The sequence below is a fragment of the Python bivittatus genome, unplaced genomic scaffold, assembly GCF_059951505.1.
Source record: "Python bivittatus isolate LINGU-HERP-01145 unplaced genomic scaffold, Pbiv_v1 ctg000480_np1212, whole genome shotgun sequence".
NCBI lineage: Eukaryota > Metazoa > Chordata > Lepidosauria > Squamata > Pythonidae > Python > Python bivittatus.
The window spans coordinates 70,350,653-70,377,804 of NW_028277075.1; the positions used below are offsets into that span (position 1 = coordinate 70,350,653).

The 27,152-nt window shown below is 40.8% G+C and overlaps 1 protein-coding gene across 3 annotated transcripts in view; it reads right to left on the reverse strand.

The window, feature by feature from the left end:
- The window catches only part of COL18A1 (collagen type XVIII alpha 1 chain), an 88,180-nt gene extending 70,468 nt beyond the window's left edge, over positions 1–17,712 (reverse strand). Inside the window, exon 1 of one of the 3 annotated variants that reach the window (XM_088146209.1) lies at positions 16,068–17,712. In XM_088146209.1, the coding sequence (XP_088002335.1) occupies positions 16,068–17,613 (1,546 nt within the window). In that variant the 5' untranslated portion in view covers positions 17,614–17,712. The remainder of the gene's footprint in view (positions 1–16,067) is intronic. The other 2 variants (XM_088146211.1, XM_088146210.1) reach the window with 2 other exon arrangements.
- Between the last annotated feature and the right edge of the window lie 9,440 nt (positions 17,713–27,152).

Below are 27,152 nucleotides of genomic sequence, written 5' to 3' on the forward strand. Positions count from 1 at the left end.
TGGTTTGTATCACTGACATGAGAGTCAAAATTGTGTTGGGCCTTACTCTTTGGTCCAGTTGGCATGTTCACTTGGAGCAGCCACCTCTAGTTGCTCTTTGATTACCTTTTTCTGGCCAAGAGCCTGGGGAGGGAAGCTTCCCAGGGATGCATGCGACTGGAGCAGGTGAAGACCAAGTTCTACAGGCTCCTGAGGGGCCAATTCCACTCATCCCTCACAAGTATCCTGCTATATGGTGGGTTTGGGTGGCTGAAGGTAATCAGCCTGTTGTCTACCTATATGTGCCCTGGTAGTGTGCTGTTGGGCTGTAGAACTCCCTGGAAAGCGGTGATTCGGTCCTTGAGAACCTTTTACAGCTGAAGTATCTTTCAAAAAGTTTCATGCCATTGCCATGACAACACACAGGAGATATTAGATGCTCACAAAGAGTCGCTGTACTAGTTGGGGACTTCAGATCCACTTACTTTGCACAATCTCAATAGGAAAACTCTCTGACTGATTTAAACAGTGCTGACCGCCTGAATCTTAGTGCACTTCATGCTTGGAATGCACTGGTTATTATCTGGCATTCAACAGAGCTTCTTTGTGTCTGCACTGACAAGTACAGGAACTGAAGCTGGTTTATCTAGGTAAAATCCAGTCATGTACTTGGACATGAACTCCGTAAATCATGAACATGCGGCTTTATTCCACACTGGTCTGGACCGTTCCTTGTACCTCCCACCTGAAGGCGTTCCTCCTTCACAGGCACTTCCTCATGAATGCCTGGGAATGCCATGGGCAGCCTATCCCCTAAGGCACATGTGGGTGTTGTGGCCAACGGGTTCCCTGACCAGGGATGACAACTGCTGCTTCCTGCTTGAGGTCATGGGACCTCTCCATAGTTCCTCCTCAGTCCTACTTTTCCTATGCATGGTCAGATTGGATGCACTGAGTTATTCTCTTTCCTTCTCCTCTGTGACCAGTGGTAGTGGAGAATGTAGAACATGTTGCAATTTGTGTAGGGCTTCCCTTCTCTGCTGCTTTTGGGTCCGTGATTCCATCAGGAAATGTGTATGTGGAAGTGTCACCAACTGCAGCAATAGTGGCCAATGCCAGGGCCATTATTATTCATTCCATTTGTATCACAATAGTCATGGTGATTGGGGGTGTGTGTGGCCCTGGGGTAGGCTGATGTACAGTACAGTACTTTGACATGGTCCTCGTATAGCATATCACACAGGAATTGAACTGCAAAAGTGATGTGCAGTTCTAGTAGGTGCAAGATCTGTTCCTGTATATGCTGTCTCCTATGTTCTTTTGTGGGCTGATAACTGGACTGAGGAAGGAAAACTAAGCTCTGTGTCCAAACACAGCCACAAAATACACTTCACATTCAATTTATAATCTTACACAAATGTATGCAGGAATCAGCTACAATGAACAGAAGGTATAATGAATGTCCATTTGACCAAGTAGGCTTACTTAATATTATGCACAAGAAACATTGAAAAGGTTGACGATGATTACACTGAACCCACACCCACACTACTGCTCCCTTACTAGCCCCTCCCAATATTATAAATTCCATTCCTCTACTCCCTGGCAAAGCTGCCTCCATTGGCGTTCCATGCTTCCCAATTTAATTGCACATTTTTATTTTGGAAAATGAAATATTTATAAAGGGCATCAAGTTTCTCACGAGGCAGGCTGGTCACTTCTTATCCAGTAATAATTCCCATAGCAGCCCCAGCAGAACATTGGGACATTTATATGCTGACCTCCACAATAAATTATTATATTTCTGGCATTATTCTTCATCTCTTCTCAATCACCCACACAGCTAGTGAGATTTTTTTTTTAAATACATGTCCATTCTTCAAGCTAGAGCCAACTGGTGCAAACAAACTTCTCTATTTTTTAATTAAAATCTAAATATTATAATTATAATTATCCAGTATTTCAGGCATATTTTAAAACGTCCTTAAAAAAGTAAAATTATAGCAAAACCTGACACAATTACAAGGTAAAGACTATCCAGGGACTAGGTTGGAGTTAGGAAATAAACCAAAAATATAAATCAAACTGTTCCCCAAATTGAAAAGCCAGAGTTGATTACTATGCTAAATGATTTTGCAGAAAGAAATGTAACAATCAAAGAAGCAACCCTAATTCGTGGAGATTTTAAAATTCAATATCAGAATCAAAACGAACAAGAGAGCTTGAGGAATAAAAATGTGATGCCTTTTCTCAAGTACATTACTACTCATATAAGAATTTGTTTTCTACAACTGTAAAGTACTTGTGAATTGGGAAGTTGGGTATTATTTTTACCCATAAGGGTAATTAAATCAAATCAAGGGTTTTTATGAAAATTTTAAATTGGCAGCTAATTCGCACTGATTCTTACCACGTTTAGATAAGGTCATTATCTAATTATAACACTCCTCATATTCTGGAGTAAAATGCCACCATAAAAAAGATTCTAATTACAGAAAACAGGATTATGATCTTTGCCTCTGGCCAAGAAGCAAATTTTCTCTCCAGTAATGCCATCTTTTGCAGAACCACCCTGTACCTTTTCAGAGAAATATTAACTACACCATCTAAAGTCAATGACTCATTAACAAACTAACAGACCCACTCCTGTGTACATTTGTATTTTAGTGTACGCACAAGCTTTACAATCTGCAAAAGACATTAGCCTAACAAACACAAGAATGCTTGGCCAGTTTAAATCAGTGTTTTTCAACCTTGGCAACTTGAAGACGTGTGGACTTCAACTCCCAGAATTCCCCAGCCAGCATGGCTGGCTGGGGAATTCTGGAAGTTGAAGTCCACAGTCTTCATGTTGCCAAGGTTGAGAAACACTGGTTTAAATAAAAGCTGGCAAAGCTGGGAAAACCTGGGTCAACAAAAAACATTCTACGTATTCCTCATGAAATTAAAATGGTGAACACTGAACCAGTTTTTCCCTTTCAAATGAACGAACAAATCTTAATTCTTTCAAGTCTATAAAATGTTGCCATTTGGCCTTTGCAGATGTTATGTTTGGATGCTCAAAACTAAACAGAAAAGCAGCTTCTAAGAAAGTAGATAAAATGTGCAGTCCACAATCTTTCACTCCCACGCTTATGTAAGTATCATAAACGGAGGCTGTCAGACCTACAGCCCACAGGAAAGAGCAAAGGGACACCCTACATCACTCCAGGACTGTCTTCCCCTCTGACCCCAGACCAGGGCCTGTACTGTGAACAAAGATAACCCTTGTTAGCTATGACTCACCCACCACCACCAGGGAGATTAATGGCTCCTAAAAGATGAGCAATCAAAAGAGATTGCCAGATGTTTGTTCCCTTTTATATACCCCCCACCCCAAAATAGAGTTCCCAAAGTAACTAGCTATATTCCTAAAAATGCCTGCCAGTATTCAGCTACCATACAGACAACTTTGGAGCAAAAGTCAACTCACATGACCGCCTTGACCCTTATACTGTGTGAGAACCCTTATACTGTGGGAGATCTAATTTCTCTGTCCCAGTTGACCAAGACTCCTTTGGGAATCAAGCAGAGACCCTCCCCAGCTGTAATGCCTGTCGAGCTCCTTTAAATTGGAAATTCAATTCAACTTGGAACCTCCTTCAAGCAACCTCTTGTTATGCATATTCATGCAAAATGATACATCATACTGAAATTTAAAACATCCGCCAAATAAGCAAAGTAGATTAAATAACATAAAGGAAGAGAGAATGCAACATAAGAAGGATCTTAAATAAGGTCAATTTTTCTAGGCACCTAAAGGTATAAATGACAGCACCAAAATGGCTATTACTCCAACTCTGTATTTGATTGTGGGTTATAATCCATTAAGATGTATGATGTAATAAACGTGTTAGTCTTTAAGATGCCACAAGATTCTTTCTTATATTAAAAGCAAACACAGTATTCTTGTGATCAAAGGATTTCTCTCCTACTTTTAATGTCATTATGTTGTCCCAAGATGTAATTTGTGAGTTGTAAAGTTCTGAGTTCTAATTCCCATAATCCTTCATCACTGCTCAGGGTTGATGGGGTCCAAATCACCTGGAGGGCACAAGTTTGCCTAGCACCATCTTACAAGTATTCAAGCATCTCACTCAGGCTTTTTACTGGTCCTACACATGAAGAGGAATGTGAAGATGTGCAATTTATTTCTAATTACAGTTTATGAAAGAAGCTTATTTTACAATAATCCAGATAGTTCCTTCTAGTTCTGTTCCACAGCTCTGTGGCCTAGATCAAAAATTAATAATTTTTTCCAGGAAGTCAGGAATTAAGAATCTTTAAATAGCTTTGAAAGCCCAAGAGTCATAAGAGGAAAAGAACTTGCTCTTCCCTCTTCTGTTCTAGTCTTAGAAACCCAGTCCATGCTTGATTACTTCCCAAGTCTTTGTAAAATCCTGCTAATTCCAGTGCAATCAAGCATGATGAGAAAATCTTTGTTGAGGGAAGCCAAGTAACCCACAGGGAGTTTCCTTGGGATGTGTCCAGTTCAAAGCAATGTCTCCTGAGTCAGGTTCCATTAACGTACAAGTGGGCAATCCACAGCCCACCTGTGACACTTGGCTACAGTCCCTGTGATTTTCAGGGCTCCAGGATACCAGGTCCTTTTTCTCTCCTGACCTTCTGATAGAAAAAGGACGGCTGTTCTCAGGTTGTTTTCAGCAGATCCAAAGCACCAATATTGATAAAAAAAAAATTGAAGGACAGGGAGGAAACTCACTGAGTTCTCACCTCATCTCATTGATTCTCCCAGTGCAACTGAGTGGCTCTTTCCCCCAATAATAGCAGTGATCTTTAGCAGAAATGGTGGCTGCCATTAAACTACATCTTGGCCAGAATAACTGGGTGGAAGAAAGCTTAAACTCCACTCCCTGGTGGCCCCAAAACAGCTGTGCATATAAATGCAGGCACACTGGACAGTTTGCAGATATGCTCCATAAAAGGATTTTATTTGCAAGGCCACTGTCTTTAGCAGACATAGGCAACATGTTACCCATAAGTGCAGAGTCTCATAGATGTTTAGTTTGCCACCCAGTTCAGTTGTTATCCCCCCCCTTTTTTTTAAATTTCTTTTTAGTTTTTACTATCATCTTTATTTACAGGAGTGCATCTGTCCACAACACAAACTCCCATCGTCTCTCTTAGTGGTGGTGGCTGCAACTCAGTCTTCTGCCTAGTGCCGTCCTGGGGAAAGGCAAGACCAGGAGGCCTGGCTGGGGATTCAAGGAGGTGGCAGAGGACTATCCTTACCAGTTTGTCTTCTGGTAACTTTGTATTGTTTGACTGGCCTGGGCACACCTCCTCATACACTCAAATTTTCAGATATACTCCTGGCCAAAACATGCCTTCCCTGGTCTACAGAAATTTAACAGCTACATCTTGCGTAGCAGTAACTTCTTGTTTTGCATTTTTAATGTTGGTAAACCAAAAAGATCAGATAACTCTTCTTTTAAATCTGCTCAAGAGCTTTGTACTTACTGCAATTATTGCAACCATCCATCATTTTTATTTCCTATGCAAGTCTGAACCACATGGTTCTGTGAACCTAAATATAGTATATTTCTTGGGCTGAGAAAGAGCAACTCACCCAAAGTCATCCGGGGAGTTTCTGTGGCTGAGGACAGACTTGAACCTGAGTCTTCCCAGTGCCAGTCTACCACCTTAAGTACTTCACCACCCCGGCTCTTTATATAATCACTGTATATCTCTTCTTATATCAAGAAAAGGTATTTCAAAACAACAAAACTAAAGAGCAATGCTAACTTTTTTTGTATGGGGGGGTGCGCCTTCAAGTCAGTGCTGACTCCTGGCAACTGCCTGGGCAAGTCCCTGCAGTTTTCTTGAGAAGATTTTTCAGGAGTGGTTTGCCATTGCCTCTTTCCTAGGGCTGAGAGAGAGCGACTGGCCCAAGGTCACCCAGCTGGCTGTTTGCCTAAGGTGGGGCTAGAACTCAGTCTCCCAGTTTCTAGTCTGATGTCTTAAACCCTTATACCAAACTGACTCCAATGCTAACATACAAAATGTAATATGGAAAAATGCAACAATAAAAAATTGTAAAACACAATCATATGATATGCACACCGTTGACTTAAGCAAAGTAATTAAAATTAAGGTGGTCCTATCTCCAATAAGCACAGCAAGCCTACGTCAGGGATCCATCTTACTTGCATGAAAGGCACAGTATTTTCTCATGAGGCACTTGGCAAATGAGACAGAGTGTGTACTGCTGTTATTTTTACAGAATTAGCAACTGAACAAATGGTGCAAAATATAATGGTTTTATTTGTTAAGACCCTGATGCATCTGTACTAATGATGGCAGGAGGTGGAAAGAGAAGAACGAGAACACTGGATTCATCAGACAATCACGTTGCTCTTAATGAAACAGATTGCACAAACTGGATTCATGTCCAGACTTGACCAAAGAGTTTTTTTCCCCTAGTGCTGCTGACTACAATAGTGTATTATGCGATATCCTCTTGACAGCTGTAAAAATTACAAGGCATGAATGCCAGCAAGTTTGAAGCATGATGCAAATCCTTTGTCCTGAATTGGTGCCATTAAAAGAAAGAAAAAGAGGGAAAGTGCCAGATGTTCTAAATTATTAAGGTATGGAAACTTCTGATAGGAAGAAAAGCATCCATTTGTGCTTATGCATTAGGGGGAAAAGCTATATTGAATGGGTGTCCTTTGACACTGCAGCCTGTATTCTATGTGGATTTGGAATCCATGTAAATTCTAGAATAACCGAGTCTTCTAAAATGTTCTGTGCAAATCTAGCCTCAAGAGAATAGTTCTGGCTGTGGGCTCATTCCTCAAAGGGCAGAGGGAAGCCCTTTCCTGCTTAATTCTCTTTTTGTAGTTGCAGCATGTTGTAAATCGTACTAACTGGTTGAAAGCTGAAGAGGTCCAGGAGGGTAATTGCCAGGTGAGCAAAGATATATCTGATGGAAAGTTTCAGTTTTCCATGAGAATATTAAAAGGGGAGGAAAAATAGCTCCACCAAACTCTGCATAACATTATCTGTACATGCTCAAAACATGTCGTTTAAGCAAAACAGCATCTGTAGACCAACTGGTCCCTCAGTCCCAATCAATCGTAAAGATGCCGATCCTGAAAGGGCAGAAGAAGTAGTCACATTCCCACATGAATGACGTTTCAAATTAACATAACTACAACAGGTTACTTTGGCAAGCAGTAGCACGTTGTCAACGTGGGGTACTGGTGCCATTTCAGTGGCCCATAGTGAGCAAGATTTCTCTTGTGGCTCATGGATGTCTCAACCACTACAAGTGAGCAGAAAGCTTCACTCCTCATTCCTAGTGTGTGTTCCAAGGCCTTTCAACACAAAGATGATTCAAGCCTAGGAAACTGGTGACAACTGGCTTAATATATTTCAGATAATAAATTACTTGCTAAGAAAAAAGTTGTGGGATGAAGAGCAATTAAATTGCTTCACACAATTTAAAATATTTTATCTGAAGTGGAAATGGAGAAAGAAAGGGGGCTGCTAGAGCCGCTGTTTCTAGGGTCAAAATGTGACTGAAGGAGAGGCGGCATTTGTCTGGGGGGATTTATTTTTCAAGAGGACTGCCAGAACATTATCTCTCCCATGAGAGCTCTAGAATTATCTCTGGGCAGGGCTAGAAACCATATGGCACTGCAGATAGGCTGCGTTTTTTAAGAAAAGAACAAGCTGCCCCTTTTAATTTCCCCATTATAATACCTTTCACTACTTCTAATGTGCAGGAAATTGGTAAGTATTTCAGACAAAAAAGTGGTTATGTTCAAAATTAAAGACCACTAAGTAATAATATTAGGATTTATAAACCCTCAACATCTGTCCTGACTTTGGAAACTGGGATAAATCTTGGGGTTCTTTTATGTTTTGTTCCTTTATGTTTTTATTTTTTGTTTTTGTTGTTATTTATGTCTGATTTTTTAAATATTGTGATATGGTTTTAATTGTTATTTTGCTTGTAAGTTGCCCAGAGTCACTCTGGCGGCTATATAAATTTGCTAAATAAACAAATAAATAAAGGGAACTTTGGCCTATTTGTGATCCCCCAGATCAGTGTTTCTCAACCTTGGCAACTTTAAGATGTGTGGACTTCAACTCCCAGAATTCTCCAGCCAGCATGCTGGGGAACTGAAGTCCACACAGCTTAAAGTTGCCAAGGTTGAGAAGCACTGGTTTATACTATATACTAAGCCATCCCTCCCAACAAAACAAAAACTTTAAGATGTGTGAACGTCAACTCCCAGAATTCCATTCCCCATGGCTGACTGGAGAATTCTGGGAGTTGAAGTCCACATATCTTAAAGTATTTGTTTTGTTGGGAGGGTTGGTTTAGTATATAGTGTAAACCAGTGTTTCTCAACCTTGGCAACTTTAAGGTGTGTGGACTTCAACTCCCAGAATTCCCCAGCCAGCTGTGGGGAATTGGCATCCACACATCTTAAAGTTGCCAAGGTTGAGAAACACTGCCCCAGATGTTTAGGGCTTAGACTTGAGAAAAACAGACTTCAATTGATCTCTCCCTGCTTCCCTGTCTTTAGCTTATTTGGACAATATTAATGGCTGAGTCTGACTTAAGATGGAACATGTCAGCGATGCCACCACCATTCAAATGTATGGAAAGTTTGAAGTCTGCTGGTTCAGCTAATACTTGTTAGATAACCTGGTAGCCTTTAGATATTTTGCCCTACAATTCCCAGAACTTGTGACTATTGGGCATGCTGGAGGGGACTTTCAAGAGATGTAGTCTAAAACCTGTAGAAGAGACCAAGCTGTCTACCCTTGACAGAGTGTCTAAGCCTCTAAGCAGGGTTGACCCCATTTCTCTGTTCCATACAACACACCCTAACATGCTGTAGCTGCCATTGATGCGGAGCATAAGATGTAATAGCTTTTTTATTTTTCCACTAAAGACCACGACGACAGTCTTTGTTCATTTGTGCCCTATTTCATCAACGTGCTAATCCCATGAACTAAAATGAACCTAAACCCACAAAGTACATTTTGACCCTAGCCCGCAACCTTTGGAAGTTAATCATCCACAAACAAACCAACAAAAAGGAAGCATTTTGTCACAATGCAGCAAGTCAAAAAGAGTGGAGTAACTGTCAATGGAACAACTTTAAATTCTACCCAAAAATGTATTCTGCACAATATCTAAGGGGGGGGGGAACTCTTCAGAAAACTAAAATAGTGATGGGAAATTTAGGAGTTTCAATGCATTAAGGAGGAAGCTAAAGTCACTGTGATGGAAAAATAAATGCCATATTTATTAAAAGCTGGAAAGAGATCTGCATTGCATTCCCCGGTGCCTCTCTCGGCACTTTGAAACCAGAAGAGGCAGCCAAGCTTTTGCCTGCTGTGATCTCACGAGGCAGCACAGGCAACTAGAGCAGCTTTCTCCAGCTTAGTAACCTCCAGATGTTTTGGGACTAAAACTCTCAGAAACCCCACAGCAGTCCAAATGCATGCCCCAAATGCATGGGACCAGATCACAAAAGCCCAGGCTTCAGTGATCCTGTATGAGCCCTTTTCAGCTGGAAAAAGCAGCGCTGCTTGATTCCAGCCATTCTCTCTAAGCTTTGAAAGGAGGTGTAGAAGGAGCCAGAGAGGCACGGAGGGGTGCCTGTGTCGATGGGGTTTCAGAACTGGCCAGACCTCTCCACTCAGAAGGAATCTGTCAAGAAAAAGGAGGAGCTGGTGGAATTCAACCCCTTCTTTCTGAAGATGAGACCCAAGGGAGCTCAGATTGCCCCACACATTGTTCTTTTGGCATTTGGACTTATGTCTTTCCTGTAAATATTTCCCAAACTGGACTGATGCCAGGAACCACCCATATGTACCTGGAGGGTAAAGCATTTAGCAGCACACCGAAAAGAGGGAGGTGTATCCCTAACCCCTTGAGGGAAAAGGTTCTTGGACATAAATAATATCGTCAAGAAGTGCCTTTCTCAACAGACTGACACAGCCCTTAAAACAGGTTCCGGCATCCATTGGAACATTAAAAGAAACACATCCAAGCCAGGAAAACAAGAGCTTTTATAGACAAGATGCCATGGGGCTTAAACAAATTTCTCTTCCCCATATAGGAAAAAAAAAAAATAAGGATGATCTAACTGGAAACCATATTGTGAAGAGTGTCTTTATTTTTTCAACAGCACTGTCTTTTAAATCATTTATTATTTAGATCAGTTTAAGAAAAGAAGCACATACATATAATAGTATTAATAATGCAATATTATAATTAAAGGAAAAGAAAAAAGGAAGCCTGGAAAATTATGTAACAAACAAAGGAACTCCAAAAAGTTTGAGCCACAAAATGTCTTCCTCTATTTGGCAGATAATATGGACAACTGTATGACTGCTAGTAAGCCCTGGGCTGGAACACACACTTGAAACCACCACAGAAAGGCATGAAAAGAAAAGCTATGGCAGCAACAAGAAGAAAGAACAGACAAAGTGGGAGACAGAGATTATCTCTTGCACATGTAATGTGCACATTTAAAGCAACAAATTGGGGATTAGAAAGTTCCAGTGCACCCAGACTTTTATTGATGGGCATATTCTGCAGACATTTAAACAGAGCCTTAGATGTAGAGTGAACAATTGCCTAGACATTCAGACCAAGATCTCTGTGATGTTTGAATCATCTCAAAAGATTGCATGATAATTTGATTAAAAAGGGGCATTTTTGTTTTCAGTACCAGGAGGACAGTTAGCCATTATTCTTCATTCCTAATTGCTAGGTGTAACCTAATACATGCAACATCCAGTTCTAGCAAGTCCATTAAGTTTATAATATCTATCTTTACTCATACTGCAAACTTGTCCTGCTGCTTCTCTGTTCTCTGGAGTTTGTAACATCTTACTTGATGAAGAGTTCTGGAGAAGTCAAAAGCCTGCATACACTTTTGTACTATTTTGATCAGATCTATTAAATGTTAATATGGATTAGAATCATACAATCCTAGGGTTGGAAGGGACTTTGGAGGTCTTCTAGTTCAACTCCTGCCCAGTGCAGGAATCCTCAGACCATTCTGGACAAATGGCTGTCCAGCCTACAGTGATGGAGCACCCACAACTTCAGGAGGCAGGCTGTTCCAGTGCTTAATAGCTCTCACAGTCAGGAAATTCCTCCTGAGTTCATGTTTGGATCTCTCACAGTATAGCTTCCACCCACTGGTTCTTGTCTTACCTTCAGGTGCTTGGGAGAATAAATCTTCTCCCTCTTCCCTGGGACATTCCCTCATGTACAGGAAGACTGCTATCATGCTCCCCTTAGCCTTCTCTTCTTTAAGCTAAACATCCCAAGTTAAAGGAACTGCTTTTTGTAGGATTTAGCCTCCAAGCCATCTTTGTTGCACCCTTTCCAGTTCCTCAGCATCCTTTTTGTACTGTGGCGAGCAGAACTGGACACTGCTTTCCAAGTGTGGTCTGACCAGTGCAGCACAGAGCGGTTCTATCACTTCCTGTGATCTTGACACTCAACTAGCATTGTTTCTATTTAATTGGTTGTGAATATTTTTAATGCAATAACTTAACTTCTCTTGTACTTAGTCTATAACAACTTATACACTAACTAACTTTATTGTTAATAAAGGCACTTTATTAAATAATTTTTTTCTATTGCAAAATTCTAACTTGTGTGGAAGTTTTCATTTATCAAACTTAAAGGACCATCTCTACCTAGTGATATCTACCTGTCCTGTCAGATCTGGAAGGAGAGGCGTGCTCCGGGTCCCATCCACAAGGGAATGCCATCTGGCAGGACCCAGGAAGAGAGCCTTTTCTATTGTGATGCCCACCCTCTGGAGAACAGGCTCACACCAACCCTGCCGGCCATTCACAAGGCCTTAAAGATCTGGTTTTGTCATTGGGCCCTGATGGTGTGAGCAAGCCCATTTCTTAGTTGTGTATACTATTTATATTTATGTTATGTATAATTTTGTCATACTGATTTCATTCTGTTTTTAACTATTGGCTGCTCAGAGTCATGTACTTGAGATGAGCGGCCATATAAATTTAATCAATAAATAAATTCATTTAGGATGTCTTGAACTCAGTAGATGAATGAGAGTAAAGACTTTACAATACAAAGCAAAATAGACTGGAGACACATCTGACAATGCAGATATGGTTGTGAGGGTGAGCCAAGCATGAATGAGTTTTACTTTGTTGTGGGGTTTTTTGTATTAAATTTCTTTTCAATGACAATTAAACTTTAAAATAATCAAGAAGGCCATGAAGATGTTTCTCATAACGCAGTGTAAGACTCTCGTGGTAATTCCCATGATAAATGTTTCAAGAAACGAACAACTTAAAAACATGGATTAAAGGAAAACTCTTCTTACCTGGTAAAAGGAAATTAGAACAGATAAGATGCAAAGCCAAGCAATTTTACTCCTCTATTTAAGCTGGAAACTCTTTAATCAGGCAAAAAGACACCTCTTAACATTTTTTTAAAGTTATGAAATGTTTTCACAAGTCAAGCCAATAGTGGAAAATGACTGTGGATACAGTAAGAGCAATAGTAGAGTGATACTTGCCTCTTTTCAAAATACATTTTTCTGAATTCAGGAGTCTGTTTCACGATCCTTTGCTATATACATACATATACATATCCATCTAGACCAGTGCTTCACAACCTCGGCAACTTTAAGATGTGTGGACTTCAACTCCCAGAATTCCCCAGCCAGCCATGTTGGGGAATTGAAGTCCACACACCTTAAAGTTGCCGAGGTTGAGAAACACTGATCTAGACAAATATGTGACTCCTAAAAATGAACCAATATCACAGTTGACCCAAATGAATTTTTTCAATCTAACTGTAAGGGTATAGAACAATCTGATTAATTTGACAAAGTCAGTGTCAAGAAAATTGTGTTGAAATTAGCTCTGTGTATAACTTTGTGCCTCATGAAGTGCAGCAAAGTCAGCCAACCAAAGATATAACTTCTTGTGATTTCAGACCAGTTGAGACATTACAGATGAAATTAACACCAAAAGAAACCCCTAATGATCTAAACGGCAGTACAATTGGAATCTGACAAATGAAGGCCTTGGCTTTTCAAGCAAAGTATGGCCACAAATGAAAATGAGAAATTTGGAATTAAGATTATCTCTATGGCAGATTTCCCGTCAATTTGGCTGCCTCCTCTGACATTGGTACACAGATCACCCTTGCAGGCAAGACTAAAAATAGTCGTTTGCACGCGTCCTTCATCGTCAGCTAGCCTTCGCTGTGCTGTGCTTGATAAAAGAGCTTATTTTCAGTAAATAACAGTGATTTAATTACAAGGCTAATCTATATGGTTGGTTTTCTAGGAACTGGGGGTTACTCAGAAGATTTACAGAACATTATTGTTGATTGAGAGATTGTTCAATCCCTTGCTGTGCCACACATAACTGTAGCATTAAAATGTATTCACTTAAATAGTGGTGTGCAACATTTCAAATTTAAAATGAGTCTTTCTGAGTTTGAAACTGTCGTGTCATGCTAGCCTACAAACCATGATTTGCAAACCACAATGGCTGGATTCATGCAATACGCTAAACTAAAACCAAACCATATTACAAATTAGTGCAGGATTTGAACCTACCCTCTATCTCTTCCAAATTTAAGGGGCAGTATCAACTGGCTTCACTATGACCTGGAGGAAAAGGATGAAACAATTTTGAAGAAGTTAAACCAATCTGGATCTAGTTAGTAACTAAATGAAAAATGGTCCCCGGAATTCTATTGAAGAAAGGTAGATCAATAGAAGTCCCCGAATTGGACAACTGTACAATATGCACACTTAAATGTGCTTCATTCCTATAGGCTGCAGTTTTCAGCTTTCCTTGGTTTAGAAAGTATATTATTTTTGCTCCAAATTATTTTTAAACTGGGGGGGGCACCCAGCTATTTCCATACACACACAAGATTGAAGAATGTAACTGGCATCAATCACTGTTATTTAGTTGTCCAGGCAACTAAACTTTCTTGGGAAATCTCAAGCAAGTCACAGTGGTAACGAGCACCCTCTTTTTGCCCCCAGAGTTTGCTAATCAGTGACAAGTTTTTTTTTTCCAGAGAACTGAAAGCACTTTTTCAAAGAAGAATGTTTGATCATAGTGTATATAGCCATCTACCTTTCATCTCTGATAAAGAGGTCTTGCCATTGTTTCAGTAACTTGCAAAACTCCCTTTGATGAGTGGGCCAAAAGAAACATATACCTATCAATATCATGGGAAGCAAAAGCTATCTCAGATGACTTTCATTTCTGGATTATTGTCTATCTCCAAACAGAGTGATTCTGAACATGGATGCCCCATCCATAATTATTATGAATAGCTGTTATTGTACAGATTTACGCTGGATAGATTTATCAGTAAGAAAAAAACATTGAAGCCAACGGCTATCGGAACATCCTGTGACCAGATATTCTATATCCTGGATTAATTACATGTTGCGTGAAGTATTTCTTTTTTGCCTGTCCTGAATCTACTGCCAAGCAAATGTTCTGGATGACCCCCAAGTTTTAAAACTTAGTGAGAGCGTGGATAATTCTTTGCCAGCAGAAATCTGAGATATCACAGGCACACCAAGGAAAAGTCTTGTCTTGTAGGAACTTGTTTTCTGAATCTTACAGCTCCCGTACATGGCAAAAAGAATGGGAAACTCCAAGATATAGGAAATGTGGAAACGCCCAGGGCCGGGTGACCAGGCAAAGAAGCCCTTTAAGAAAGATTTACCTGTTTATCAGAGGGCATTTTTTGAGATCCTAAAATACAGTTTGGATTGGAAAATGGTTTCAGTATTGAATAGAACAAAGATAAATAGAAAAGCATTATGCAGAAGTGCTGAATGCAAAAACGAAATGAAAAAAGAATAGTTCCACATGTGCTACACTGAAAATTGCATTACCTTATTGTTGCAGTTGTAATTTTTAATAAAATTACCATAAAAAATGAAAATGGCATTACACTGAAAGTCTGTTAAAATTCCTGCATCCGTGTTTTTTTTCTTCCTCTCTTTTGCGTGTGCATGCAAACACACACACACACACACACACAAAATCAACTATCTTTCTGACCCTATAAGATTGCCTTATCATATTGCTTCTTGCAAAGCATTTTAAAAGAACAGTCTTACTGCTTATCATCACATATGTTTTTGTGTGACTATATTCTTAAGATGAGAAGGCGCCTTGCCCAAAGCTATGTAGGAAAAATACTATTAATGGCAATCCACTTTTTCTGCCACTTTGGTCAAATCAGAGGAAGGATTTAAGCTCTTCCTCTGTTTTACCCACATATAGAAACAATCACAAACCCTAATTCTTAACATGCTGCCACCTTATCTCTTTTTCACTTTCCATTAATTTCTCACTCAAGGGTTCAAGACTATGTCTAGAACCTATAACAACTTTGGGGGAAAATCTGTCAGGAAGTCTACAAAACAACAGCATGTTGATCCAACACATGGTCTCCTGTGAGTTAGTGCTGCTTTGCCTCCACTCTGCAGAATCACGGTGCAGCTACTCTTACAGCACAGGAGTGGAGGTAACCCTTACAGACAGATTCTCTTAGTCATGACCAAGAGAATTATGGGCCTTCCTAGCTGTGCCGAATACCTCTTCCACTGTTGGCAAGAAGTCCATCCTTGTTACTGAAGAATGCAGCCTCTCCCAACCTAGACGCCCTCTGCAGTGTGAACTTCCAAATCCCAGCATCCTCAACAATGGCAGTGCTGGCCAGGAATTCTGGGAATTGAAGTTCATACATCAGCAGGACACTCAGATTTGGAAAGGCTGATATATGACGAAGTTCACATTAGAATGATGCCTGCAATGGCATCATAAAGCCTGGATATCATTTTTCAGGTAGGGAGAAATGGTGGTTTCCTTTCATTCTCCTTCCTTTCTGACACTTTGTCTGTGTCCACATTGATGGAGTGGCTCTTTTTGCATATCAGAATCTATCACAAAATGAGCTTACCTGACGGTGGGAAAGAATTAAGAAGAGACGATTAGCCCTGCCTTATTACCTGCTGAAACATTTACAAATACACATGAATATGGACCGTCCTCCGCTGGGAGAGAGTCACAGGATATCGGAAGGCGCCCCTCTTTCCAGTGAATCCAACACAGATCTTTCAGGGCCTCACAAAATCCCCGGCATGGTGGTGGTGTGACCGGGAGAGAAGCATTGCACCCAGGTACCAGCAGCAAGCACAGAAACCACTCCAAGTAGCGGTGACACCGAGATTTAAGAAGCCCCTCCCACTCATGCAAAGCAGCCCGAACTTCCTCCTCACTGCTATGATGCAAATAATTCGGCACTCGGAAATGCTTCATGCCCAGGTGGTTGCAATATGACAGCTTGGTTGGTAAGGGCAAGCACTGGCCAGCTGTCGGAGTCAATCCAGGAAAGAAGGAGGCAAGCCCTGAACTACTATTGCTATGTTGCACAGCGTAGGTTAGTAGAAACTCAAGAGAGTCAGAGTGATTGGCAGGGGGGGGATCCATAGAATTAGTTGCGCTGGAATTAGAAGCTGAACCACTAGAATGGTTTGTTTGTGCATCAGCTACTGCTATCCCAGAATGCTTAAAGCAAGGGTGGCTTTTAAAACTGAGGTGTGCTCTACTGACTTTAGAGAGAGGCTGGCTGGAATTTGGAACATAAGGCAGCACCCCGTTGTCTAAAGCACCCACCACCTTGGACGGCATTCCTGCATGCAAGCTGCTGCTGCTGCTGCTGCTGCTGCTGCTGCTGCTGGTCTGGGGCTCCTGCAATTTCAGAGCTTTTGCAGTGGACAAAATCCCTTGGTTTTTTGAGAAAGCGCCCCAGGCCGCCCTTGTTGCTGGGATGAAAGCACCTTCTTGCCCCACTTCTGGAGATTCTTGAAAAACCAACATGGTGCCACTGAAATGATCATCAGGTGAAAATGAGAAAGAAGCACTACCTTGACGTGGTTTCCCAGGCTTCTTCAGGAGGACTCGAGTCCTGTTCCACAGAAGAGCGAACTTCGTTGTCACAGAGGGAACCACCGCTGGCTTCCTAGTTTGCAGGGAGGTTTGTCCGTCACCCATTAAGTTGTCAGTCATGTTCTGGATGCTCCCCAGCTCCGTAACAGGGGCAGGTGATGCGCTGATCTCAGTCGTGGCAGGCACCTCTGTCCTCTCTGTCCCCTTTGTGGTCTTTTCATCCAAAAGCTGAACCAAATTCCGAATGCCTTCAGCCACATTGAGGATCTCAGCTCCCACTCCTGCAATATTTCCTTCTCTGCCTTCCTCCTGGGAAGGAGATGCAGGGGAATCTGTAGTAAAGTCTGGTTGCTTCGGGGTCAGTACATTCCACCCTTTCCCCAAAGGTTCAGGATCAGTAGTACTTTCAAAGGGGGCCTTTGGGCTGGTGGTCGCCGCTGGGGTGGAAAGCTCCTGGCTGGTCTGATCTTCAGCTTGGGCAGCTTTTGTGGGAGCCAGTGTGGTCTTTCCAGAATCCCCCCAAAACCAATTCCTCCAGCTCTGGGCATTGGATACGCAGCAGAAGAGCACCAGCAGAAGCCAAACACTGACTATTACTCGAGCCATGAAAAAGTTGGTATGGGGAAATGTGCTGCCGTGAGTGGTGAATGAAAGAATTCACATTGATCTGTCCTCTGAAGTTCTGGGGTTAGGAAGCACGCTGGCTGCTCCCGTCCAAGCAGATATAAAGCGACGGAGGTGTGGCTAACCAAGCCCTCCCTCCAGCAGCCTGTTTCCTATTAAACCAAACACTTTTCAATGCAGCCCATGAAGGCTTTTAGCAGAACGAAGGTGAGCATACGAGTATACCTTAAATGTAATGCTTCTATTTTATATTTTACATCCAAGCAATAGAAAAGCATGCCTGGAAGCTAGTAATTTCCTAATGTAAGCAGCGTGCTGTTCCTCTTCTCCACCCAAACCTTAGAGAAACATTTGGGCACATGAAGCTCCTCCCTGCCCTGAACTGATATTAAACAAAAGGTGGAGATCTTTCCCTTTCCTAGCTGCTGAGATCTTATTTCTCAAACCATTAACATAAGAGCACAGATGCTTTTCCCCAGAGAAATCCCATCTAAGGGAGAAAAGAGGCATCAGGAAAACCTGTGGAGGATGAAATATGTTCCAAGTCACTCAAGAAAGCATTTTTCACTAACTAGTTTACTTCACAGAGATCCCACTCAGTAACATGGACTTGATCCAGCCAAAGCCAACCAGTTTTCAGTCCATTTTTTGAACGTCTGTTTTGAGCCAAGCCTGCCTCCTGATGACTATATGGCCAATCTATACCATTTATTTAATAACAGTCTGGCAGTGATTTACCATGGCCCTTTTCTAGTGCACTTTTCAACTTTACAGGGTAGCCTACACCTCTGAGATTTCCTGGGGAGTCTTCCCTCACCCTGCTTACCATTGTAAGAGCAGACAAAACTTGATTAAATCTCTATTGAAATTAATAGGATTAAACAGAACCGATATTTGCTCAGGCAATACGCTTAGTTCTCCAAATGAACAGGCTCTCTAATGTCAGGGGATTGACTGCTCTTCTGCCATCATGAATAATCAGTAGGATATTTATTAGACTGGTCCTTACAAACACCCAGAAAGTGGGGGAACTTCAACATCCTACATTAGAAAACTGCATCAGACTAACTGGACTGTCCTGGGCGTAGTGATTCAGCCAAAGTTCATAATTCTCCATTTCCGTCCATGGGATCATTGTAGTCCAAAGAACTTACTTCTGAGTAATTAGGACCAGGCTGCAAAGAGGACAGGGAGTGAGAAACAGATGGATTTCTTGCACAACAACTTTGATCAGAGCTACTTGAAAGCAGGGATGGAATGGAAATGAAGCTGCCCAGGCAATGAAATAGTTGAATGTGTTTAGTACTGAGCAAGCTCCAATTTGTCTAGGGAAGGTGGGCTATTATGTGCAAATGTTACTGAGATGACAAACACCACGCTTCTATTTGAGCAAGCGGTTCTAGGGACCGGGCATGCCTAGATCAGCAAAAGGGACACCCAGCTTAGCTGCTAAGCATCTGCAAAATGCTTTTATCTTGTTCAGTGTCCTGGCAACACCTGAATAAAGCAAGGGGTGGGCGTGGAGGTATATCATTTATTTCAGCTAAAATTTCTAATCTAACCCAGTGCCTCAAAGCAGGCAGTATCTTAAAAAGTCTAGAGCATTTGGGAAAACACACAGACACACATGCACACAAACCCAAGCCAGGCTGGAACTATGAAATACTTGTAGCTTCTAAATACAGGCAAAGTTGGCTAAGCAGAATTAGCCACGATTAGTAATGGAATGGAAGACCATCAGTGTCTTCTAATAATTTCTGTCAGTGCACAGATATACACTATATCAGCATTTCTCAACCTTGGCAACTTTAAGATGGGTGGACTTCAATTCCCAGAATTCCCTAGCCAGCACGGCTGGTTGGGGAATTCTGGGAGTTGAAGTCCACTCATCTTAAAGTTGCTAAGGTTGAGAAACACCACACTATATAGTCTTCCCCAATTTAGGGCTCCTCAGAGGTGTTGAAGTTAGCTCCCATAACCCTCAACCAGTGTTGCTTTTGCTGGCTAGGAGTATGGGAGCAGAAAGTCAGCAAAGCGTAAGGGTGTTGGGTTGAAGAAAGCTGCATCAGTCCCCCCTGGACTATTGTTGAAATCTGTTCTCTATAGACTGAAAAGATGGTCAGCAGCATCTTCTTCTGCGGAATAAACAGCATCCTACAGATTTCACTGGAAAGCTTCCTTTCGTTCATCCAATTAATGGATATTAATATGTGAAAAAGCTACTTGTCCAGCAGAAACCCCCATTTTCTTTCCTGTAGCACTAATACATCTATGCTACAAAGCTAGTATGCAGCTGTTATCTTAGGCATAAAAGAAAGCAATTAATTCTTATTTATACACATACAGGAGAAAAACTGAGGGATTCTTAAAAAGCCTGCTACCTATGAACATGGTGGATACATGGACCAAACCATTTCCCATCTACAAAATAAAACTTGAAGATTTAAATAATTTTAAAACAAAACATTAAAATCAATATAAAACTCATATTAAAGCCATTTGAAAATATTATTAAAAGCCAGGCTAATCTGAAGAGTCTTGAAGGCTACCTGAAGCCCTCTAAAGAAGGTCAGCCTCTAACATCTACAGAGAGTCCATTCCACAACCTAGCAGAATAAATGAGATCAGATGAGTTGATGGCATCTAAAGACAGACCTCTTCTAGTGACCTTGGAGAGGCCCTATGGATTATGCAAAGAAAGGAATGATTTTTCTCCAACAATAGACTATTCACTGAACCACATTGGGCTGTGATATCTTGAAAATCCTAGGATGTCATGGGAGGTACCCATGGCCATGTTGGCCCTACATGTACCAGGTTGGGAACCCCTTGGATAGCCCCGAAAAACAGGTTGTCATCAGAGATACAGAAACAGTTTTTCCAAATCTCTCTTCTCCTAAATCACTGGGCTTTGCCCCTGATTCCAATTTCAGGCCCTGGGCAAATGCCAGGATTTTTCAACTATGACATATGGATGTTCAAAGTTTGCTTGAATAGGCAGTGATGTAAACTTTTCTGAGGATTAAATAAAGTGAATGTTAAGACAGCTGTACAATCAAAGATTAACTGTTTTGTAGCCCAATCTTCCCATTTTAACTAATTTTTATGCATGCAAACCAAATGCAAATGATTTATTCTGAACAAAGAATTTATTTTATTCATTAGAGAATGGGGGGTGGGAGTTTAAAACAAGCTTAAAGCCCTGCTTAAATGACTCAATTGAGCGTTTGTCTGTTAATACTTCTTTGAGATCCTGAAAAGTACTGTGTGCTATGGTAACTACTACATAAGAGATTTTCAAGGAATCAAAAGCAAAATATAATGAGCTTTTAGGTGGACCTCCAAACTCAACCCCATTACTCATTTCTCAGTTTTTTCGCTGTTTTGCAAATACATGGTCAGAACAACAGAAAACTTCTGCAGTACTATTGTGACCAGATACAAGAGAGAATTGAGCTCCTGAGTTTTATCAACCACTGTGAAACGGGAATTTCAGCAAATATATATTACATGGCAAGCTACACTTGCTGAAATCTCCTTTTTTACAAAACCATGAAAAGTACAAGAATTTTTCCTGGCTTTTGCCCACCTCTAAATGGGATACAATAATAGTCCGATCTCGTGAATACTGTGGTGATAACCTACCATCCTCACAATTCCAACCATTATCCTAAATTTCCGATTTATTTTTATTACCTCTTGAATAGACTAAATATCTTGCCAACTACTAGCTTTTATCTGGATCTTCCAAATACAAAAGTGATTCACATGTTCAAGAGGAAGAACTGCTGTAAATTCCCGCCATACTTCCTTTAATCAGTTCATGGAACCTGGAATATAAATAAAGCCATTATCTTTAAATTTCATTAACATTATGACAATTTGGCTGACCCTTGGTGGTGGGGAAGCACATATTACTAAAAAATGCTAAGGCTGGAATAGATGGATTCCTCCTCCTGTTCCTGGAGATGGTTTTAAAGAGGGATAGCTCCCAATATGAACAGGGGCACCATCTTATAGCGCTAACATATATAGCTCAATAAATATATAAATAAATGAAGGTTGGATTTCAGACTTAGGAAGAAGGAAATGGCAAGACACTTCCGAAAATGTTGCCAAGAAAACTTCAGGGACTTATTCAGCAGTCAAGACTGACTTGAAGACAACATTATCATTTAAAGCTCTCAGATAACCATTTTCCATTTACTGCAGGTTGACAGGCTCTGCATTTTAGCTTCACATCTCCCTAACCAGGGCATGAACTTGCCCTGTAAACTATTTGTTTATGCCACGTTCTCATGATATTGTCTTTCTCTCATCCCCAGATGACAGCTGAAGCAACTTAGAATGGTCTTTAGCTGTTCCAGTTTCAAAGCAGGTTTCTTGTCTCCATACAATTTCTGCATAAATCCAATATAGCATACTCCGTTACCAGTGAGGTGGAGGTCACTAGGACACAGTCAGGCCCTGGGATCTGCCCGGCTGTTGGCCTCTTGGGCTGCTGCAGGCATGCCCCCTCCCTCCGGTTCATGAGGAACTGCTCTCCATGGACATTTTGGCTTGGACTGCAAGAGAGATCAGATACGTGGCCTCCAAAGCATTGTCAGGTGTTACATGGATTCTTTATAAACCTCCAAGGTCACTTCCAACCCTATGATTCTATGTTTTTTAGAAGAGGGCTAGACCAGAGTGCTGCTCCTACACTGCACCAAATTTAAACCAGGAAAGAGAACTAGGTTCTGCCAGCTGAGCGTTGCTGCTTCTGTCACCATTGAATATATCACAGATTTTCTCTTGCTTCTGCTAACAAAGGGTTTTGCATGGCTGTACATTTTACTGTTTTTATTTTGGTGAGCAAGTGGCATCATTGTGCCCACTTGATTGCAGGTCCATGCTTGTCCACGAGCTACTTGCAGGTGCTACTGGATATGAGAACAAAACTCCTAAGAACCTTGTAATACTAGACGAGGATGGAACTCACTCATTATTGAATGCTTTCTCCTGCACCCCTTCTCTGGGGTCTGTGACCCATCAGCTGGCCTATTTTTGGACTGAGTTAGATCCACATTCAGTAAAAGCCCAAAGGAGTACCTCCCTGCCCACCACCTGTTAATGGGGCAATTTGGCAAGTGGGCCAATGCACCATTCCAAGCATCCACCTACACTTACCCAACCCTGCTCCACCCCACATTAGGGAGTGTGTCTGGTGGTTGTTTCCCATCTTGTTGGAAGGGGAAACAAAGCTAGGAAAATCCACCAGTTGCTTTCCTTAACTTGTCCCACATCAAAACATTAAGGAAAGCACTAGTTGCCAGCCTTGTCTCCGAGGCAGAGTACTGCCAGCAACCAGGATAGGAAATGTTGTATCAGCAGCATAAACATTCTTTTCTACTATCCACTACAAGGAGTAGTGGACAGCACATCCACATGGCCATCCAGCTATGCCCACACTGCTGGTTATTGCCCAATCACTCATCATGCTACCAGACAAACTACAATTTCACATATATAGTCTCAGCTGAACTTTAGAACAAAGTAGCTTCTGTTTTTTATATGTATAATATACCCATTGTGTAAGAGGAGTCTCTGTAATAAGCCAGCTAATTGTAAATCTTTTTCACAAACATGGAATTGCTCTGGAAGGTTCAGCATGGTGGTGGTGGTGGTAAATGGGTTGATCAGAGAACTGTGAACCATTTTCTTCTCTCCCTGACCATTTGCCTAACATATTTTAATTCTGTTTTTCAGTGTATGTCTGCTCTGTATATTGTAAATCTAAACTGGCCCTTATCCTAGAATACAAGGCCAGTCATTTTTCTTGTCCTTCAGTGCTTAAAGCCCCGATTTCTGCTTTTCAAACAGATCCACACAAATAAAGAGTCCATTATTTCACACAGGGCTTGGCAGTTTTGACGTCCAAGCAAAAGCCACTTTTTCTCATGGGCTACCTTTAGCAATTTAACTGTTAAAGTTACCTTAGTGGAGAGGAGAGCATTTAAAGTAGAATTTATCCAAGCACCAATCAGGAACTACAGAGTAATAAGTAAGCAGTTGCAAACAGCCTAAAGAATCCTATTTTTGATGCCAAGCCACCCAATTAATACACAGAAAGGGATGACAGCCTAGGAATAGTCTGGGAACAAATAATGCAAGAGTTTTATTGAAGCTAAACAGTATACTAGACAGGATATTGCTGAAAACTTTATATACTGTAAAAGTAGTATATAATTAATACATAAATATTTGGTAAAAACCAGAAAGGTAGAATTCCATTTATTATTATTCCATTGGTGGAATTCCAATGTATTAAAATACAGTCTTCTTCAAATTGAACTCCCCTTCTGGACACATCCATGTTGTTTTCTTGACAACAGTGGAGAAATCAGTTGCCACTGCCTTCTTCCAGCATAGTTTGACCTTCCAATCCAGTCTAGGGCTTTGGGGTTTCCTGGTTGTCCCCATCCAAGTACTAAACATGTCTGATCCTGCTTAACTTTTTGAGGTCAGCAAAGTTGGCTAGGTGTTACTCCATTTAGCTAGACAAGTATACATACAGTACTTCTAATGTGCTCCTAAAATGTCTCCTCAGAAGTTTCACTGAATTTAATAGCAACCACCTTCTAATAATGCGTAGCCTGGGGCTGCAGTTTTTTTTACTGTAATCTGAATGATACTGCAGGTCACTAATTTCTATAGAAAACCCAATTAAATTTAAATCTACTTCAACTCAGTATCTTCCAGATATTCTGGGTATCAGTTCCATAATCCCCTAGGCAGCTTTGGTAAGGCTGATTTAAGAACTTCAGCTATTTTGAGTTGAGTTTATAAGAAGCCCATATGACACCTAACAAAACTTTGGAAGCCAGGTGCATCAAGATGTAACGTACCTCCTTCAGAAACCAACATTGTCTAAATGAAGGACATCAGCAGCAGGCATGCAGTCGATATATTTTGCCAAGTTTCATAAAAGTAAGCTTTTATACTAATAAATATTAAACAACAAAAAATCCAATTTTAGAAGTAGTGCAGAACTGTGGCATAATGATGGCCCAGGAAAATCTCAGAGAGCATCACATGAATTGCACAGCTCTGAAATTATGCAAGGAAGAACTTCAGAATTCAATGACACGTGTATTTATGCCTGCGTTGTTTTAAAACAAAGTTTATCTGCTTAAAAAAAAAAAAAAAAGGGTAGGGAAAGCCTGCAGAAGCCTGGCTTCTGACATTCTGACCACCCCCTTAAGAGCAGTTTTGTTGAGCCATATGACTAGGAGGAAGGAGAAAGGGGCTTAAGAATGAATGGAATTGGCAGCATCCTGAAGCATTGCCCAATTGCCTTGAAGAGTCTTTTTTCTCCACAGTCCCTGGCCAGATTTGGAGCATTTTCAGACTAGATCTTTCTTTTGCCAGCTTCTCCCACCACACCACATTTGGTCTTATTCTGTTCTGGTTTTGGACAGTTCTTCGGATGGGTGGGTGGGTGGGTGGGCAGATGGAGTTCAGAGTCTCATTCTTTCCAACAGCCCACTGAACTGGAAAGAATAAAAGCATGCTGATACATCACTTAACAATGACTGTAAATGTCTAAGACTACTTAACACCTTTCTTTTTCTATTCGACAAGGAGAAGGTGTAATACTTTCACTACATTAACAATTTTACATGTTATATATACAGAAAAGGCTTGAGTGTTTAGAATAAATAAAGTCTGTAGGCAGAGTTTTGCTATTTTTAATTAGTTATATAATGGTGCCTATCTTGCTTCAATATTTATTTAAACAAAATAAAAATTAAGCAACTGCAACCCGTTTTCCTTCATTTTCCCTTCCTCATTTTTTTTCCTACGCATATAGGAATAGTATAATTTATTTATATTCATGTACATACTCAAAAGAATCTTAAGCAAGATTGTTGTTTAATGTTTTATTAAAAAACTAAAAAGAATAAAAATAAAAATAAATTTTCAACCTTTTTTGGATGTAATTAAAAAAGAAATCTGAGATTGAAGCAGGTTAAAGATGAAGATGCACAATTTGATTATTTACTCAGAAATAAACTCTGTTAAAAGAAGTGGGATTTACTCCCTACTAAGTGTATATAGCATTGCAGTCTAAATCATTCTTTTCAGCAGACATTATCTGAAGAATATAATCTGCAAGACAAATAATCTAAAATTGGAGCAAGAGAAGCAGATATGAATCACCTTGCCTATTTTTATGCTTTTGTCAGGATTAGCTCAAAGTCATAATAGCAGCCTTCTGCCGGTTCCCTATGGAATAAACCAGTGTTTCTCAACCTTGGCAGCTTTCAGATGGGTGGACTTCAACTCCCAGAATTCCCCAGCCAGCAAGGCTGGCTGGGGAATTCTGGGAGTTGAAGTCCACCCATCTGAAAGCTGCCAAGGTTGAGAAACACTGGAATAAACCATATAAAGGTGCAGCAATGAAGAAAAGGCCCTTTGTGCATTTCAAAGCAGCTTATGAAAACTGCCCATCCTATGGCCAGCCTTCCCTAATCTGACATCCTCCAGATACCTGCAAGATTGATAGTCTGGGAATGACAGGGTTGATGTGTCTGGACAGGTACCAGACAGCAGAAGCCTGATCTAAGAACAGTTCAAATGTTGGCCCTGTTGCCTAGATCGAGGCAGTAGTAGTGGAAGATAGAGTGGTCCATCTAGGAGTGGGACAGCTATAAAAGTCATGTGCCTCCCCTCACGCCAGCTCTAAGCTCCATACATTGCTCTTCTGTACAGAGCCTTATGAAACTTTTAAATAAACTCATGAGCATTTCTTACAATGAAACTGCCAAGCAACACAACTTTGCTTTAAAACAAAGTCTGGAATACTGGATCTCCAAGCTTCCTATTTGTATGAAAAGAAGAGGGTGCTTTTGGAACAGCAGGCTCACTTACCAAAGTAAATTAAATCTTCTTTTTTTTTAAAGGCTGGAAATATAACCAATATTTTAGCAAACATTATATGCTTTTGGCATTACTAAGAATTCTAATGATGGAAGGAGGTGTTACTAGGCCAACCTGGAGACTGCACGATAGCACCCAGGGTTTACCAACCATTAGAATAAAGTTGGGTTGCAAGTCTAAAAATTGTTTATTTTAGACAAGTGATTGGTGGTATAGAAATATAAGGAAGAAATAGCACATTTCTGAAACACTTCTCATTTTTTATCTCCCCAAAGTAGAATCCCCTTTTACTTCTGGCTCTTTCCCCAGACTTCACACTGTATCTTATCTTTGGAAGTTGTTACTGGCAATATCCACCTGTCTATTCCATTCCATTTTAGATGATACAACAATTGTTTCTATGTGAGGTTCCTTTCAGTCTCAGAGATTAAAGAAACTTTTTCCTACCTCTCACTCTTAAGAAAAGGTGATTCTTCTCCAAAGAATTACATTCCTAGCTTTTACTTGTTCTTCATGACTTTGGCCCAGCACATTTTTTGAAGCACCTGGATTCCCTCCTATAGTCATAACCCAGATAACATGGTGCCTGCTGCAGTCAG